Below are 20,276 nucleotides of genomic sequence, written 5' to 3' on the forward strand. Positions count from 1 at the left end.
ACTGTTATTATTTATTTATATAGCACATTTAATTGCAACGTTGTTGCACAGTTACATTAAAACATACAGTTATAAAAACATTAGCAGGTGCAAATGGCCCTGTCTATGACATCACTTGCTGCTGCAGCCTTGCACAGGTCAGAGTATTTTTGCGGTTGCCATCTTCAAACGGTCGTATTTTAAAAACTATAAATCCTACAGTGAAGAGCTTTATATTGTGAGAATCACAAGACCCAGGCCTACATTTTGATGTATAGTATGTCTCTGAGATATTAACAAGGAAGGCACAGTCGCAGTTTAGAAATTGCCCTTCAAATGTGAGCTTTGCAGAGTGGAGTTTCAATGAATGTCAATGGACTGCGTGAGTTGCAAACAAATGGTCATATTGTGAAAACTATAAGGAATACGACTTAGCTGTGGACATTTCTAGTGGCAGCAGGGATAGCTGAACGTTTTGATATAAGATTTGTGTAGGTGGGCCTGAAAATGAGGGAGTGGTGGCAGTTTAGAAATCATGACCTGATTTTTCAGCTTTTGCCAGCTCCCACTCTAGCTTTGCCATTCATTCCTATGGGACAAATTTCGCCACAAGAACGACGATATTCCGTGAACCATTCGGCGAAACGTTCCACAAAGTAATAGCAATCCGATCGGGAACAATCTGCACGTTTTGGTATATTTTTGTCTATGTAGTGTAAAAACTGTGGGAGGAGTTAGGGTGGCAAATTTGGCTATAATAAGAATAATAAGAACTAGAAAAGCTACAATTTCTGGGGAAATTGTGAAGTGTTCTTGCCTCCACCAGTAGTCTACAACTGGAGTGGGCGGAGTAACTGTTATTATTTATTTATATAGCACATTTAATTGCAACGTTGTTGCCCAAAGTGCTTCACAGTTACATTAAAAACATACAGTTATAGAAACCATTAGCAGGTGCATGTCTATGACATCACTTGCTGCTGCAGCCTTGCACAGGTCAGAGTATTTTTGCGGTTGCCATCTTCAAACGGTCGTATTTTAAAAACTATAAATCCTACAGTGAAGAGCTTTATATTGTGAGAATCACAAGACCCAGACCTACATTTTGATGTATAGTATGTCTCTGAGATATTAACAATGAAGGCACAGTCGCAGTTTAGATATTGCCCTTCAAATGTGAGCTTTGCAGAGTGGAGTTTCAATGAATGTCAATGGACTGCGTGAGTTGCAAACAAATGGTCATATTGTGAAAACTATAAGGAATACGACTTAGCTGTGGACATTTTTAGTGGCAGCAGGGATAGCTGAACGTTTTGATATAAGATTTGTGTAGGTGGGCCTGAAAATGAGGGAGTGGTGGCAGTTTAGAAATCATGTCCTGATTTTTCAGCTTTTGCCAGCTCCCACTCTAGCTTTGCCATTCATTCCTATGGGACAAATTTTGCCACAAGAACGACGATATTCCATGAACCATTCGGCGAAATGTTCTACAAAGTAATAGCAACGCGATCGGGAACAATCTTCACGTTTTGGTAAATTTTCGGCTATGTAGCGTAAAAACTGTGGGAGGAGTTAGGGTGGCAAATTTGGCTATAATAAGAATAATAATAACTAGAAAAGCTACAATTTCTGGGGAAATTGTGAAGTGTTCTTGCCTCCACCAGTAGTATACAACTGGAGTGGGCGGAGTAACTGTTATTATTTATTTATATAGCACATTTAATTGCAACGTTGTTGCACAGTTACATTAAAACATACAGTTATAAAAACATTAGCAGGTGCAAATGGCCCTGTCTATGACATCACTTGCTGCTGCAGCCTTGCACAGGTCAGAGTATTTTTGCGGTTGCCATCTTCAAACGGTCGTATTTTAAAAACTATAAATCCTACAGTGAAGAGCTTTATATTGTGAGAATCACAAGACCCAGGCCTACATTTTGATGTATAGTATGTCTCTGAGATATTAACAAGGAAGGCACAGTCGCAGTTTAGAAATTGCCCTTCAAATGTGAGCTTTGCAGAGTGGCGTTTCAATGAATGTCAATGGACTGCGTGAGTTGCAAACAAATGGTCATATTGCGAAAACAATCAGGACTATGGCTTAGCCGTGGTCATTTTTAGTGGCAGCAGGGATAGCTGAACGTTTTGATATAAGATTTGTGTAGGTGGGCTTGAAAATGAGGGAGTAGTGGCAGTTTAGAAATCATGTCCTGATTTTTCAGCTTTTGCCAGCTCCCACTCTAGCTTTGCCATTCATTCCTATGGGACAAATTTCGCCACAAGAATGACGATATTCCGAGAACCATTCAGCGAAACGTTCCACAAAGTAATAGCAACGCGATCGGGAACAATCTGCACGTTTTGGTATATTTTTGTCTATGTAGTGTAAAAACTGTGGGAGGAGTTAGGGTGGCAAATTTGGCTATAATAAGAATAATAATAACTAGAAAAGCTACAATTTCTGGGGAAATTGTGTGAAGTGTTCTTGCCTCCATCAGTAGTCTACAACTAGAGTGGGCGGAGTAACTGTTAGTATTTATTTATATAGCACATTTAATTGCAATGTTGTTGCCCAAAGTGCTTCACAGTTACATTAAAACATACAGTTATAAAAAATTAGCAGGTGTAAAAGGCTTTGTCTATGACATCACTTGCTGCTGCAGCCTTGCACAGGTCAGAGTATTTTGGCGGTTGCCATCTTCAAACGGTCGTATTTTAAAAACTATAATTCCTACAGTGAAGAGCTTTATATTGTGAGAATCACAAGACCCAGACCTACATTTTGATGTATAGTATGTCTCTGAGATATTAACAATGAAGGCACAGTCGCAGTATAGAAATTGCCCTTCAAATGTGAGCTTTGCAGAGTGGAGTTTCAATGAATGTCAATGGAAGGCGTGAGTTGCAAACAAATGGTCATATTGTGAAAACTATCAGGACTATGGCTTAGCCGTGGACATTTCTAGTGGCAGCAGGGATAGCTGAACGTTTTGATATAAGATTTGTGTAGGTGGTCCTGAAAATGAGGGAGTGGTGGCAGTTTAGAAATCATGTCCTGATTTTTCAGCTTTTGCCAGCTCCCACTCTAGCTTTGCCATTCATTCCTATGGGACAAATTTCGCCACAAGAACGACGATATTCCGTGAACCATTCGGCGAAACGTTCCACAAAGTAATAGCAATCCGATCGGGAACAATCTGCACGTTTTGGTATATTTTTGTCTATGTAGTGTAAAAACTGTGGGAGGAGTTAGGGTGGCAAATTTGGCTATAATAAGAATAATAAGAATAATAATAATAATATATGTGTGAGATAACATTAAGTGGTCTTGCTATGCAAGAACACTTAATAACTAGAAAAGCTACAATTTCTGGGGAAATTGTGAAGTGTTCTTGCCTCCACCAGTAGTCTACAACTGGAGTGGGCGGAGTAACTGTTATTATTTATTTAGATAGCACATTTAATTGCAATGTTGTTGCCCAAAGTGCTTTACATTTACATTAAAACATACAGTTATAAAAACATTAGCAGGTGTAAAAGGCTTTGTCTATGACATCACTTGCTGCTGCAGCCTGGCACAGGTCAGAGTATTTTTGCGGTTGCCATCTTCAAACGGTCATATTTTTAAAACTATAAATCCTACAGTGAAGAGCTTTATATTGTGAGAATCACAAGACCCAGACCTACATTTTGATGTATAGTATGTCTCTGAGATTTTAACAATAAAGGCACAGTCGCAGTTTAGAAATTGCCCTTCAAATGTGAGCTTTGCAGAGTGGAGTTTCAATGAATGTCAATGGAAGGTGTGAGTTGCAAACAAATGGTCATATTGTGAAAACTATCAGGACTATGGCTTAGCCGTGGACATTTCTAGTGGCAGCAGGGATAGCTGAACGTTTTGATATAAGATTTGTGTAGGTGGGCCTGAAAATGAGGGAGTGGTGGCAGTTTAGAAATCATGTCCTGATTTTTCAGCTTTTGCCAGCTCCCACTCTAGCTTTGCCATTCATTCCTATGGGACAAATTTCGCCACAAGAACGACGATATTCCGTGAACCATTCGGCGAAACGTTCCACAAAGTAATAGCAATCCGATCGGGAACAATCTGCACGTTTTGGTATATTTTTGTCTATGTAGTGTAAAAACTGTGGGAGGAGTTAGGGTGGCAAATTTGGCTATAATAAGAATAATAAGAATAACTAGAAAAGCTACAATTTCTGGGGAAATTGTGTGAAGTGTTCTTGCCTCCATCAGTAGTCTACAACTAGAGTGGACGGAGTAACTGTTAGTATTTATTTATATAGCACATTTAATTGCAACGTTGTTGCCCAAAGTGCTTCACAGTTACATTAAAACATACAGTTATAAAAAATTAGCAGGTGTAAAAGGCTTTGTCTATGACATCACTTGCTGCTGCAGCCTTGCACAGGTCAGAGTATTTTGGCGGTTGCCATCTTCAAACGGTCGTATTTTAAAAACTATAATTCCTACAGTGAAGAGCTTTATATTGTGAGAATCACAAGACCCAGACCTACATTTTGATGCATAGTATGTCTCTGAGATATTAACAATGAAGGCACAGTCGCAGTTTAGAAATTGCCCTTCAAATGTGAGCTTTGCAGAGTGGAGTTTCAATGAATGTCAATGGAAGGCGTGAGTTGCAAACAAATGGTCATATTGTGAAAACTATCAGGACTATGGCTTAGCCGTGGACATTTCTAGTGGCAGCAGGGATAGCTGAACGTTTTGATATAAGATTTGTGTAGGTGGGCCTGAAAATGAGGGAGTGGTGGCAGTTTAGAAATCACGTCCTGATTTTTCAGCTTTTGCCAGCTCCCACTCTAGCTTTGCCATTCATTCCTATGGGACAAATTTCGCCACAAGAACGACGATATTCCGTGAACCATTCGGCGAAACGTTCCACAAAGTAATAGCAATCCGATCGGGAACAATCTGCACGTTTTGGTATATTTTTGTCAATGTAGTGTAAAAACTGTGGGAGGAGTTAGGGTGGCAAATTTGGCTATAATAAGAATAATAAGAATAATAATAATAATATATATGTGAGATAACATTAAGTGGTCTTGCTATGCAAGAACACTTAATAATAATAATATATATGTGAGATAACATTAAGTGGTCTTGCTATGCAAGAACACTTAATTACTAGAAAAGCTACAATTTCTGGGGAAATTGTGTGAAGTGTTCTTGCCTCCACCAGTAGTCTACAACTGGAGTGGGCGCAGTAACTGTTATCATTTATATAGCACATTTAATTGCATCTTTGTTGCACAGTTACATTAAACCATACATTTATAAAAACATTAGCAGGTGTACAAAAGGCTTTGTCTATGACATCACTTGCTGCTGCAGCCTTGCACAAGTCAGAGTATTTTGGCGGTTGCCATCTTCAAACGGTCGTATTTTAAAAACTATAAATCCTACAGTGAAGAGCTTTATATTGTGAGAATCACAAGACCCAGACCTACATTTTGATGTATAGTATGTCTCTGAGATATTAACAAGGAAGGCACAGTCGCAGTTTAGAAATTGCCCTTCAAATGTGAGCTTTGCAGAGTGGCGTTTCAATGAATGTCAATGGAAGGCGTGAGTTGCAAACAAATGGTCATATTGCGAAAACAATCAGGACTATGGCTTAGCCGTGGACATTTTTAGTGGCAGCAGGGATAGCTGAACGTTTTGATATAAGATTTGTGTAGGTGGGCCTGAAAATGAGGGAGTGGTGGCAGTTTAGAAATTATGTCCTGATTTTTCAGCTTTTGCCAGCTCCCACTCTAGCTTTGCCATTCATTCCTATGGGACAAATTTCGCCACAAGAACGACGATATTCCGAGAACCATTCGCCGAAACGTTCCACAAAGTAATAGCAATCCGATCGGGAACAATCTGCACGTTTTGGTATATTTTTGTCTATGTAGTGTAAAAACTGTGGGAGGAGTTAGGGTGGCAAATTTGGCTATAATAAGAATAAGAATAACTAGAAAAGCTACAATTTCTGGGGAAATTGTGAAGTGTTCTTGCCTCCACCAGTAGTATACAACTGGAGTGGGCGGAGTAACTGTTATTATTTATTTATATAGCACATTTAATTGCAACGTTGTTGCACAGTTACATTAAAACATACAGTTATAAAAACATTAGCAGGTGCAAATGGCCCTGTCTATGACATCACTTGCTGCTGCAGCCTTGCACAGGTCAGAGTATTTTTGCGGTTGCCATCTTCAAACGGTCGTATTTTAAAAACTATAAATCCTACAGTGAAGAGCTTTATATTGTGAGAATCACAAGACCCAGGCCTACATTTTGATGTATAGTATGTCTCTGAGATATTAACAAGGAAGGCACAGTCGCAGTTTAGAAATTGCCCTTCAAATGTGAGCTTTGCAGAGTGGCGTTTCAATGAATGTCAATGGACTGCGTGAGTTGCAAACAAATGGTCATATTGCGAAAACAATCAGGACTATGGCTTAGCCGTGGTCATTTTTAGTGGCAGCAGGGATAGCTGAACGTTTTGATATAAGATTTGTGTAGGTGGGCTTGAAAATGAGGGAGTAGTGGCAGTTTAGAAATCATGTCCTGATTTTTCAGCTTTTGCCAGCTCCCACTCTAGCTTTGCCATTCATTCCTATGGGACAAATTTCGCCACAAGAATGACGATATTCCGAGAACCATTCAGCGAAACGTTCCACAAAGTAATAGCAACGCGATCGGGAACAATCTGCACGTTTTGGTATATTTTTGTCTATGTAGTGTAAAAACTGTGGGAGGAGTTAGGGTGGCAAATTTGGCTATAATAAGAATAATAATAACTAGAAAAGCTACAATTTCTGGGGAAATTGTGAAGTGTTCTTGCCTCCACCAGTAGTCTACAACTGGAGTGGGCGGAGTAACTGTTATTATTTATTTATATAGCACATTTAATTGCAATGTTGTTGCCCAAAGTGCTTTACATTTACATTAAAACATACAGTTATAAAAACATTAGCAGGTGTAAAAGGCTTTGTCTATGACATCACTTGCTGCTGCAGCCTGGCACAGGTCAGAGTATTTTTGCGGTTGCCATCTTCAAACGGTCATATTTTTAAAACTATAAATCCTACAGTGAAGAGCTTTATATTGTGAGAATCACAAGACCCAGACCTACATTTTGATGTATAGTATGTCTCTGAGATTTTAACAATAAAGGCACAGTCGCAGTTTAGAAATTGCCCTTCAAATGTGAGCTTTGCAGAGTGGAGTTTCAATGAATGTCAATGGAAGGCGTGAGTTGCAAACAAATGGTCATATTGTGAAAACTATCAGGACTATGGCTTAGCCGTGGACATTTCTAGTGGCAGCAGGGATAGCTGAACGTTTTGATATAAGATTTGTGTAGGTGGGCCTGAAAATGAGGGAGTGGTGGCAGTTTAGAAATCATGACCTGATTTTTCAGCTTTTGCCAGCTCCCACTCTAGCTTTGCCATTCATTCCTATGGGACAAATTTCGCCACAAGAACGACGATATTCCGTGAACCATTCGGCGAAACGTTCCACAAAGTAATAGCAATCCGATCGGGAACAATCTGCACGTTTTGGTATATTTTTGTCTATGTAGTGTAAAAACTGTGGGAGGAGTTAGGGTGGCAAATTTGGCTATAATAAGAATAATAAGAACTAGAAAAGCTACAATTTCTGGGGAAATTGTGAAGTGTTCTTGCCTCCACCAGTAGTCTACAACTGGAGTGGGCGGAGTAACTGTTATTATTTATTTATATAGCACATTTAATTGCAACGTTGTTGCCCAAAGTGCTTCACAGTTACATTAAAAACATACAGTTATAGAAACCATTAGCAGGTGCATGTCTATGACATCACTTGCTGCTGCAGCCTTGCACAGGTCAGAGTATTTTTGCGGTTGCCATCTTCAAACGGTCGTATTTTAAAAACTATAAATCCTACAGTGAAGAGCTTTATATTGTGAGAATCACAAGACCCAGACCTACATTTTGATGTATAGTATGTCTCTGAGATATTAACAATGAAGGCACAGTCGCAGTTTAGATATTGCCCTTCAAATGTGAGCTTTGCAGAGTGGAGTTTCAATGAATGTCAATGGACTGCGTGAGTTGCAAACAAATGGTCATATTGTGAAAACTATAAGGAATACGACTTAGCTGTGGACATTTTTAGTGGCAGCAGGGATAGCTGAACGTTTTGATATAAGATTTGTGTAGGTGGGCCTGAAAATGAGGGAGTGGTGGCAGTTTAGAAATCATGTCCTGATTTTTCAGCTTTTGCCAGCTCCCACTCTAGCTTTGCCATTCATTCCTATGGGACAAATTTTGCCACAAGAACGACGATATTCCGTGAACCATTCGGCGAAATGTTCTACAAAGTAATAGCAACGCGATCGGGAACAATCTGCACGTTTTGGTAAATTTTCGGCTATGTAGTGTAAAAACTGTGGGAGGAGTTAGGGTGGCAAATTTGGCTATAATAAGAATAATAATAACTAGAAAAGCTACAATTTCTGGGGAAATTGTGAAGTGTTCTTGCCTCCACCAGTAGTATACAACTGGAGTGGGCGGAGTAACTGTTATTATTTATTTATATAGCACATTTAATTGCAACGTTGTTGCACAGTTACATTAAAACATACAGTTATAAAAACATTAGCAGGTGCAAATGGCCCTGTCTATGACATCACTTGCTGCTGCAGCCTTGCACAGGTCAGAGTATTTTTGCGGTTGCCATCTTCAAACGGTCGTATTTTAAAAACTATAAATCCTACAGTGAAGAGCTTTATATTGTGAGAATCACAAGACCCAGGCCTACATTTTGATGTATAGTATGTCTCTGAGATATTAACAAGGAAGGCACAGTCGCAGTTTAGAAATTGCCCTTCAAATGTGAGCTTTGCAGAGTGGCGTTTCAATGAATGTCAATGGACTGCGTGAGTTGCAAACAAATGGTCATATTGCGAAAACAATCAGGACTATGGCTTAGCCGTGGTCATTTTTAGTGGCAGCAGGGATAGCTGAACGTTTTGATATAAGATTTGTGTAGGTGGGCTTGAAAATGAGGGAGTAGTGGCAGTTTAGAAATCATGTCCTGATTTTTCAGCTTTTGCCAGCTCCCACTCTAGCTTTGCCATTCATTCCTATGGGACAAATTTCGCCACAAGAATGACGATATTCCGAGAACCATTCAGCGAAACGTTCCACAAAGTAATAGCAACGCGATCGGGAACAATCTGCACGTTTTGGTATATTTTTGTCTATGTAGTGTAAAAACTGTGGGAGGAGTTAGGGTGGCAAATTTGGCTATAATAAGAATAATAATAATAACTAGAAAAGCTACAATTTCTGGGGAAATTGTGAAGTGTTCTTGCCTCCACCAGTAGTCTACAACTGGAGTGGGCGGAGTAACTGTTATTATTTATTTAGATAGCACATTTAATTGCAATGTTGTTGCCCAAAGTGCTTTACATTTACATTAAAACATACAGTTATAAAAACATTAGCAGGTGTAAAAGGCTTTGTCTATGACATCACTTGCTGCTGCAGCCTGGCACAGGTCAGAGTATTTTTGCGGTTGCCATCTTCAAACGGTCATATTTTTAAAACTATAAATCCTACAGTGAAGAGCTTTATATTGTGAGAATCACAAGACCCAGACCTACATTTTGATGTATAGTATGTCTCTGAGATTTTAACAATAAAGGCACAGTCGCAGTTTAGAAATTGCCCTTCAAATGTGAGCTTTGCAGAGTGGAGTTTCAATGAATGTCAATGGAAGGCGTGAGTTGCAAACAAATGGTCATATTGTGAAAACTATCAGGACTATGGCTTAGCCGTGGACATTTCTAGTGGCAGCAGGGATAGCTGAACGTTTTGATATAAGATTTGTGTAGGTGGGCCTGAAAATGAGGGAGTGGTGGCAGTTTAGAAATCATGACCTGATTTTTCAGCTTTTGCCAGCTCCCACTCTAGCTTTGCCATTCATTCCTATGGGACAAATTTCGCCACAAGAACGACGATATTCCGTGAACCATTCGGCGAAACGTTCCACAAAGTAATAGCAATCCGATCGGGAACAATCTGCACGTTTTGGTATATTTTTGTCTATGTAGTGTAAAAACTGTGGGAGGAGTTAGGGTGGCAAATTTGGCTATAATAAGAATAAGAATAAGAATAATATATATGTGAGATAACATTAAGTGGTCTTGCTATGCAAGAACACTTAATAATATATATGTGAGATAACATTAAGTGGTCTTGCTATGCAAGAACACTTAATAATAATAATATATATGTGAGATAACATTAAGTGGTCTTGCTATGCAAGAACACTTAATAATAATATATATGTGAGATAACATTAAGTGGTCTTGCTATGCAAGAACACTTAATAATAATAATAATAATAATAATATATATGTGAGATAACATTAAGTGGTCTTGCTATGCAAGAACACTTAATAATAATATATATGTGAGATAACATTAAGTGGTCTTGCTATGCAAGAACACTTAATAATAATATATATGTGAGATAACATTAAGTGGTCTTGCTATGCAAGAACACTTAACTAGAAAAGCTACAATTCCTGGTGAAATTGTGTGAAGTGGTCTTGCCTCCACCATTAGTCTACAACTGGAGTGGGCGGAGTAACTGTTATTATTTATTTATATAGCTCATTTAATTGCAACGTTGTTGCCAAAAGTGCTTCACAGTTACAGGTGGGCTTGAAAATGAGGGAGTGGTTGCAGTTTAGAAATCATGTCCTGATTTTTCAGTTTTTGCCAGCTCCCACTGTAGTTTTGAACATTTTGCCATTCATTCCTATGGGACCAATTTCGCCACAAGAACAACGATATTCCGTGAACCATTCGGCGAAACGTTCCACAAAGTAATAGCAAACCAATCGGGAACAATACGTTTCGGTATATTTCTGTCTATGTAGTGTAAAAACTGTTGGAGGAGTTAGGGTGTCAAATTTGGCTATAATAAGAATAATAATAATATATATGTGAGATAACATTAAGTGGTCTTGCTCTGCAAGAACACTTAATAATAATAGATAGATAAATAAATAAAAGTAGATATTAACCCCTTATGACCGGAGGGCGTACTATTACGTCCTTTTAAAAGCGGCTCTAAACGCTGCAGGGCGTAATAGTACGCCCTCCGGTTTTTAGTAACTTACCCGGTCGCCGGCGGTCCCACACCGGCGATCGCGGTTGGGGGGACTCCCAGGGAGCCCCCCCGCGGCACATCTTCCTCCTACGGTCCCTCCCGGTCATGTGAGAGTGAGGTCCTTGCGAGGACCTCACAATCACATGGCCGGGATAGCTGGCTTCTGTATTGCCAGCAGGGGGACCAACTGTAATGACAGTTGGTCCCCCTGCTGGCTGGAAATAAAATTTAAATAAGTTAAACAAGTGTAAAAAAAAATATATATATACTTAGATCATATATATATATTAGATATATATATGATCTAAGTATATATATACACATATACATACACACACATACACCGTCTAGGTGTATTTTAATATTAATATGTATATAATTATATATATATATTAATATCAAATTACACGTAGACTGATACTGATTAAATATATATATAATTATTGTTATATATATATATTTATAAATAATATAAAAAAAATATGTAAATACGTAAAAAAATAAAATAAAAAAAATAATTAAAAATAAAATATTAAAAAATATATAGATGTGTTTTATTTCATTCTAACTGTATTGTGATATTAATATATATATATTTATATCAAAATACACGTAGAACAAAATAATATATATCTATATACATAAATATATACGTATATATCACTATATATATATATACCTATATATAAATAAAAATATTTAAAAAATATATATATATATATACGTATATATACACATATGTATATATATACAATTATTAATTCTACACATATATTTATGTAATAATTTTACATAATTAGGTATCCTAATTAATTACAATTAGCGGGACCTGCCTGACCACCCATGCCGAAAGTATAGGGAATTTAATTTGCTCGCACTATATTTAACCCTATAACTTTCCAAGACACCATAAAACCTGTACATGTGGGGTACTGTTCTACTCGGGAGACTTCGCTGAACACAAATATTAGTGTTTCAAAACAGTAAAATGTATTACAACCATGATATCGCCAGTAAAAGTGAAGTTTTTTGCATTTTTCACGCACAAACAGCAGTTACACGGACGATTTTATTGCTGCAATACTTTTTAATGTTTTGAAACACAAATATTTGTGTTCAGTGAAGTCTCCCGAGTACAACAGTACCCCTCATGTACAGGTTTTATGGTGTTTTCAAAAATTACAGCGTCAAATATAAGGCTTGTGTTTAATTTTTTTAACATTAAAATTCGCCAGATTGCTTACGTTGCCTTTATGACCCTATGGTAGCCCAAGAATGAAAATTACCCCTATGATGGCATACCATTTGCAATAGTAGACAACCAAAGGTATTGCAAATGGGGTATGTCCAGTCTTTTTTAGTAGCCACTTAGTCACAAACACTGGCCAAAATTGGCGTTTTTTGCATTTTTCACACACAAACAAATACTAACGCTAACTTTGGCCAGTGTTTGTGACCAAATGGCTACTAAAAAGACTGGACATCCCTTATTTGCAATACCTTGGGTCCTCTACTATTGCAAATGGTATGCCATTATGGGTGTAAATTTATTTCCTGGGCTACTATACAGTCTCAAAGGCAACGTAACCAATCTGGCGAATTTCAATTTCAAATGTAACACGCTATATTTGACCCTGTAACTTCCCAAAACACCATAAAACCTGTACATAGGGGGTACTGTTTTACACGTAAGACTTTGCTGAATACAAATATGTGTATTGTATTGCAGTAAAAGCAAACAGTATTATGACATTGACAGTTAAAATGTCATGTAGAACGAAAAAAATCTAAAAAAAATCTTATTTTCTCCCATTTTTTTTATATTAAATTAGGTTTCATAGCTAAATATTTGATATTAAATGAAAGCCCTGTTTCCCCTGAATAAAATGATATATAATAAGGGGGGTGCATTTAATATGAAAGAGGTGAATTATGGTTGGACAGACATATAGCGCAAATGCCAGGTTTTGTTTACGTTTTGTTTCGTTCACAACTTGTACATTTGGCTGCAGTGTTAAGGGGTTAACATAAGATGATATGTATTCTTTCCTAAAATTGAGCTGTTCACATTTTTAACACAGTTAGCAAATCAGAAAGAATTTTCATTAGTCATATTCTAATTGCTGTAACATCCATTATATTTTGTTATTGGAAATCTCTAACTATCCCTACAATAGCAGAGGTTCTTTCACTAATATATGAAATTAAATGTTATGAGATAGTCAGCAGACAATTTACACCATTTCCAGAACTAAAACAGGATTATTGGGAAAATAATATTAAAAAGAAACACCAAGTGTAATGCATTGTTTAGATAATTGAAATCCATGGTCTTTATTACATTTTTATTTGTATACACTATATTGTTAAACCTCTTTAAGTACATATTGTATTGGTTATCAAATGTTTCAGAATAAATGTATTTAATTTTTTCTAGCCAGAGATCCCTATATTTTTCTTTCACTTTGAAATAGTAACTTGGAATATATGAATAGATGTAAAACTAGGCATGGCTTCTTTAAGAAATATTGCATTGGTTACTCTTATATGGTATCTGTACCATGAAATAATACCATCTTCCGGCTTTCCCTTTGATTTTGCAGATGAATAGCAGATGTTGCACTTTTTAATGCAATTTTAAAACTTTATTTTTATTGTGCTACTGTTTTGCTATTATTCTTTTTTGTAGTACGTAATACTTTTTAACTATACCTTATCTTTACATATCATATTTTCTTGCAGCTGACTCCTGTTTACAGAAGCAAATTCAGTAACTTTCAAAGTGTACGGGTCACAAACTTCAGGTTAGTAAGGATTAACTTGATGGTTATAATGCTGAAATAAAAAATCTGAACATCTGTATAAATTATATACAATACATTTCGGGTGGGAAAACATGAGAAATAAAGAGGAAAAATAGTAATACATAATTTAATTGATGGTTACAAAGCATGAACTTTTACCATTGCACTTTATAATGGGTAAGAATACAGAAAAGTATTTGCAACAAGTCATGTCCATCAAACATGATCAAGAGATAGTGAGGATTCTACTCAAACAAGTTTACATTCTACAGGCAGGGAGGGTGTATTTACACAACTAATGGTTAGTTAAAGTCTTTTAAAACTAATGATTGGTGGGTAGATTCATAATTAAAATATTTAAATAGAGTAGAAGAAGATGTAATTAGTGAAAACAAATTCCAGATAAGTCAAAGAAAATGATTACTCACAATTTGCTTTCCCTTCCTAAAGAAGTGTGGTAAATGGTTACATTTTCTTAAAAGGCAAAAGAAAGGGGAAAGGCTATTTCAGCTGGATAGGGAATTTTGTAAGAACACTGCAGCCCTATAGAAGAATTTTGTAAGAACAGTCCAGACCTAGAGACGTCTTGTTGGTGAGAGTCAGAGGGCGAATGTGACCAGAGGAGGTCGATGGAAAGGCAGAAGATCATAGAGGTTGGGATGGGACATATTTGCTTTTTAGGTAAGATCTAAAGTTTGGAGAGCTCACATGAATACATATATTTTAAAATAGAATTATTAAGCAAACCATTTGTGTCAGTGTTAATTTATTATTATTTAAAAAAGAGTGGGCAGTTTTTATAACTCATAGATGAAATTTTGAAATGTGTTGATTGGTGCACTCAATGTGATATGTATCTTGTATATTAATGACGTCGGTTTGCTACAACAATTGTTGTTACTTATTTTAGCCTTTATCTGAGCCTATATCTGGTACCTCCAGTCTCTGATTTTTATTTTTTTCAAGGAACCCACAGCAGATAATGAGATATTTTTGTTTAGACCTCCTCTCACCAAGCACAAATGCTGGGAGTCTGGGTCTACTTGTTGGCCACCCATTTATGTTTAAATGTCTGCTCCTTAATAACCTCTTGTAACTTTTTTCTCATAGTAAAGGCTCAGTGATTGTTACTTCTGAGCTTCAATTTATCATAACATCCGAATCAGTACCCACTCCAGATAACACGGTGCGTGCTATGGTCAGCAGCCTAGGAAGTAATTCATCTGTTGGGACTTTTCAACTAGACCAAACCAGCATCACTTCTAAAGGTAAGCGTGATACCCCCTGGCTAAATCACAACCACTGTGTTTCATGATCAAATAAGGATATAACAATGTCTTACCCCAGAGTTTAATGTTCTGGCAAGTTTCTAGCATGGGCATAGATCATGTGGTGTATATATCTATTGACTTATATAGCGCATAAAGAGGTTCTACTCCTATGTGCTCAGCACAGGACGGACTGGATACATGTTTGATGGATTTGCCTTTTTAAGAGGTACTCTATGCAACATGAATGGGTTACATCCCTGTGAGGGTTTTTTTTTTTTTTTTTTGTCCAACAATTCGGGTATGATTTTACAAAAAAAAACAGTTCTCACCCAGAGAACCCTACATTGGTAATGGAGAATTTACACTGGAAAAAAAGCATTTAATGGTATCCATAACCTGTAGTGGTTATGTTACATCGAGCCCCTCATTTAGGGTTTTGTGTTTTGAAGTGGTCATGGTGCCTGGAGTTTGTATGTGCACAGTTTTGCTATGAAGCCCTCCAAATGCAGAATTTAACCCCTTCGCTGCTGAAGGGGTAACCTCACCTCCGGCAGTGTCCTTTTCCAGCCTGGAACAAGAGTCCTGGCTGGTTAATGTCAGTTGTGTGCGTAGTAGACATCACTTGTCCGTACGCACAGCATGCTGAAGACCGGCGTAAAATGGAAGCACAGCCCCCTCTTCATACCGCCCATATCCTGCCCCTCCTGCCCCTCCTCCTTCTATATCCCTCCATTTGCAGCTAGGGGAGTGACATCAGAGGAACAGGGGAATATTTGGCCTCATTAACAGAACACAGGTAAGTTTTAGCTTTCTATTTTATTTTTAAACTTCAACCAGGGGGTAACAGGATTTTATTAAAACACTGGTTTGTTATTGGAGTACACCTTTAAAGATATCCTTAAATGATATGTGTATGTATGCGCAATATTGTCCATTCGTTTAATACAAATGTTGTGTTTTTTTATGCCCACAGATGTCAATATAAGTAATTTGTCTCCACTCAATGTAAGTGTCAGCTGTGTTCTTGTAAGACCATTTAACGCGTCAGAAACAGGGGACCTGAAGACTCAGATTGTGGCATGGGTAAGTTATGTTTCAGTATCAAAGTATAACACCTGGTAACAACCAATCAAAACATGGCTTATTAGAAGCTCCACAGACATTCTCTGAAAGGAATTCCTCACGGAATGAATCTCCTACTCTGACTGATTTAGAGACTTTGGGTTCTTTTCAAATTGTAGTGAATTGCAGACTTTTATTTTTAGAGAAAACTCTAATTTGGCTACAGTCATAGCTTGCCAATTTTAGCTGATATGTTGCCAGTTTTAGCTGATATGTTGCAATTGGTTTTCAAGCATGAAGAAAATAAACTCCCAAATTAACTGAACTATCAAAACTAATCTTCTTTAAATTGACCTAAATTAGTATTGGATATCGTGAAATAGCTTCAAGCTCGTCATGAATTTGCTCAGGGCCTCACTGTAGAACATTTCCAAAGTGCGTAGCATATATAAATAAAATAAGCAATTGCTTACAATATTTACATTCCATGGTTTAAATGCCTCCAGTGTTTGACACTCTGACGTCAACTAGAGCAGGGGCACCCATGAAGTAGATCCCCAGATGTTTTAAGACTGACACTTTGTCGTTCTAAAGGCATGTGAAGCATTGTGGGACTTGTAGTTTTATCATATCTGGGGATCTACCTTTTTGGCACCCCTGCACTTGAGGATCTCCATCCGAAAAATAGCCAAGTAAAACTTTGATTTCTATCAGTTGGTCTCAAAGAGGGATGATTAATGCCTCCATCAACCTGACTGGCTGGAATGCTTCACACAGACTATACACATATCTTACCTGCAAAAGGCTCTGTCAAAAGACATAAACATGTTTTTAAAAAATGGTAACACTCTCTGGACCCCTGAGAAAAGCTTCATATGTGAAGAGTGTGTTTTGTTTTACTAATTTTACAAAAAGTGCATTTTCCAATAAAACTAGGCAGTTTTAATAATTAACCCTTTTACACCTCATGGCTTTCAATCAGCCAATCGGTTATGTTACCACACGTATCCTGATGGCACTCAGTATACAAGCATTACAGGTCTTCTATAGTATCAATGGGAATTGGGAATATGTTATGTATGAAGTAACAATAGTGAGAAAATTACTATTATTTTTGTTTCTCCAGGTGCAGCCAATTTTACTAAACCTTCTCAATGGTACAACCGTCTCCACCATATTTCTAACCGAGTAAGTGATACATATTCAAGTTCTGTTTGTTAGAAGATGTTAACCCTGTAATGTCTGCATTGTAAAAACACCAATATTTCACTGGTCTGAAAACTAGATTTGAAACACTATGGAACACTACCTGCTATAGTTGCTTCAATAGTACACACAACTTTAATAAAAGAATGTCTCCAACACGGAGAGCATATCCCCTGCACTCCGCCGGTGCGACTCGGAGTTGCGCCGGGGGAGGGCTCACAGGGATCGCTCCGGAAACCGGCGGGGTCACCACCGCCCGACCGAGCCGGAGGGGTTCGGCTCCCACGCAGCAACTTAAACAATGCAACGTACCTCACCAATTGCAACATATGCCCACACACACTGTGGAACACTTGCTACATGCAGGACGAAAGGCAAACCACAGCGCTTCCGGCCGGCCCCACCCTAGGACCCAAACAGACGTGGGGCGGGACACTGTTTAGTATTCCCCCATAAAGGCAGGCCCAACATACAGGTCCATTACAAGCTCTAGATCTAAGAAACGGAGCACTGGGGCCTGTCCAAGACGGGTGGGGGGGGGGGGGGGGGGGGAAGGGGCCACGACGGGGGGATATGGAGGGAAACTTAGAGACGAAATCCTAAACCACTATCGGAACTAAAGCCTACGGACCTGTGTAACTTGTTATACCGTGTTACTTGCTACTACTTGACCTGTATTGTAACCATTTCACTTTAAAATAAAGAATGTCAAAAAAAAAAAAGGATTTCTCCAATATTGTCATGTGCTAAATTATCTGCCATACATAGAAATAGAAAACTTAGTTGAAACACAGACAGACATGTGTACACGCATATGTCTTCTTGCAAATGCTTGTTTGTTAGTCCACCTATTGTACAACGCTGAGGAATTTGTTGGTGCTTTACAAATAATAATAATAATGTATAATAATGATAATAATAATCTGTATCAGATCTTTTGAAACATTAGGTAATTATAACAAAGGAGGAAGCAGTAGGTCTAGGCCAGTGGTGCCCACACGGTAGATACCCAGATGTTGTAGAGCTAGAACTCTGCATACCTTTGGAATGCCTTTAGAATGGCAAGCATCGTGGAAGCTGTAGTTTTAAAACATCCAGGGATCTACCTTTCGGGCATCGTTGGTCTAGGGCTGGCAATAATTAATTCTTGATAACATTGTCTGTAATACAGAGAGTAAACACATTTTTACGTTTTATTTTGCATAATTTCAGGAATTCTAGTGGCTGGACCAAATTCACTGCATACTTTGCTGTTAACACCCTCCAGCTATTGAATAACACTGATGCTCTGACTAAAACTTTATCATCTAGAGGAAATCTTTCCATTATACCAGACAGTCTAACCATCCAAGGTGAGATATTGTGAATGTCACAGTGTTTTGCTCTCACCACAGTGAAGCATGTTACTCTAACTGGATTATACATTTTAATAGGGAGCACTTTGACTTTCAATACTATTACCATTGAACCTGGATTTCTCAACGTGGCTCAAACATCCGACCTCACTAGTAGAAACAGTACCGGGTTCCAGAATCTTTCCAAACTTATACAGAAATCGGTAAGCATCATAAAAGTAGATGACTGAATTTTACCAAATAATAGTATATTTAAATTTAATCTGCTATGTGCATTTCTGTTTCCTTCAATGAGCTATCGTAACAGTGTTCCTTATTTGCTTCCAATCTAATCAGCTGTCAGGCTCATCCAGGGGTCCTTTAAGGGACACTAGTCGCAACAACTACAGCTTAATATAGTCAGTTCCTGCAGGCTCTTTGCAGAGAATAGGCAGTGTTTACATTTCTCCCTAGGAACACCTCCAGTGGCATAAGATTATTTATATAGGTTTGTAGTTCAGTCTCTTTGGATTAGAGGTTGTACTGCAGTAACAGATCTTTTATGATAGATGCCAATATAATCTGGAATATTCGTAAATCCAATGTAGGAGTAAGTAACGCCGGAAGCCTCAAAGCAATAAATTAAAGTCCCGTATAGATTTAAGCAGGTTGGTAGTCAAGCAGGAATGTATGGTTGTTTAGGCTGGTATGATGCAGGTTTGTAAATGAAGGAGGAATGTAGAGTTGTTTAGCCAAGTCTGGAGCAGGTTGGTGAGTAAAGCAGGGTTTGAAGCCAATATGGTAGGTCCACAGGTTATCACATTGGAGCTAGGATTTGAAGTCTTTCACGCAAACATCAACTTTAATATCAAGGCCATGAGGTGAGTTGGGTGTGACCTTTTATAGGATCTAAATTAGTCCAGGCAGGTGAGGATGAGATGGAAATCTCTGTGCTAGAGGTTAGGGAGACCACTAGTGGCAAATTAAATCAGTGCAGGAACTTTGTTTTTAAAGGAACAGAATAAACAGAACAACAAGTCTTGTTTGACATGATAGGATCCTGACACAATAGAAGATCAGACAAATTCAGTTTCTTGAGGCACTCTATTTTTGGACAATTGATATCAAGCAGAAGAAACCATCATTACGTCTATCAACACACTACACATATCTAGATTTACAATGTAACGATCCCTTTGTGACAAGGGGCTGGACAACTCAATTCTTAAAGGATCACTATAGGGTCAGGAACACAAACATGTATTCCTGACCCTATAATGCTACACCCACCATATAGGTGGCTTGCTCTCCCCCTTACCCCCCCCCCCCTATAAAAGTTTAAAACTCACCTTATTTCCAGAGCCGCGCAGGTCTGCCAACGCTGGCTCCGCCCCCTTTGTGACATCATCAAAATTGACGCT

General features: G+C 38.0%; 1 protein-coding gene across 1 annotated transcript in view; it reads left to right on the forward strand.

Moving 5' to 3' along the window:
• Nucleotides 1-20,276, forward strand: part of LOC134601856 (mucin-4-like) — a gene marked incomplete at its 5' end in the record, with an annotated part of 115,593 nt that overhangs the window by 9,726 nt on the left and 85,591 nt on the right. Inside the window, one exon of the mRNA XM_063446357.1 lies at nt 13,921-13,982. Within this exon, the coding sequence (XP_063302427.1) occupies nt 13,921-13,982 (62 nt within the window). The remainder of the gene's footprint in view (nt 1-13,920; nt 13,983-20,276) is intronic.

The sequence above is a fragment of the Pelobates fuscus genome, chromosome 3 (genome assembly GCF_036172605.1).
Source record: "Pelobates fuscus isolate aPelFus1 chromosome 3, aPelFus1.pri, whole genome shotgun sequence".
NCBI classification, from domain to species: Eukaryota; Metazoa; Chordata; class Amphibia; order Anura; family Pelobatidae; genus Pelobates; species Pelobates fuscus.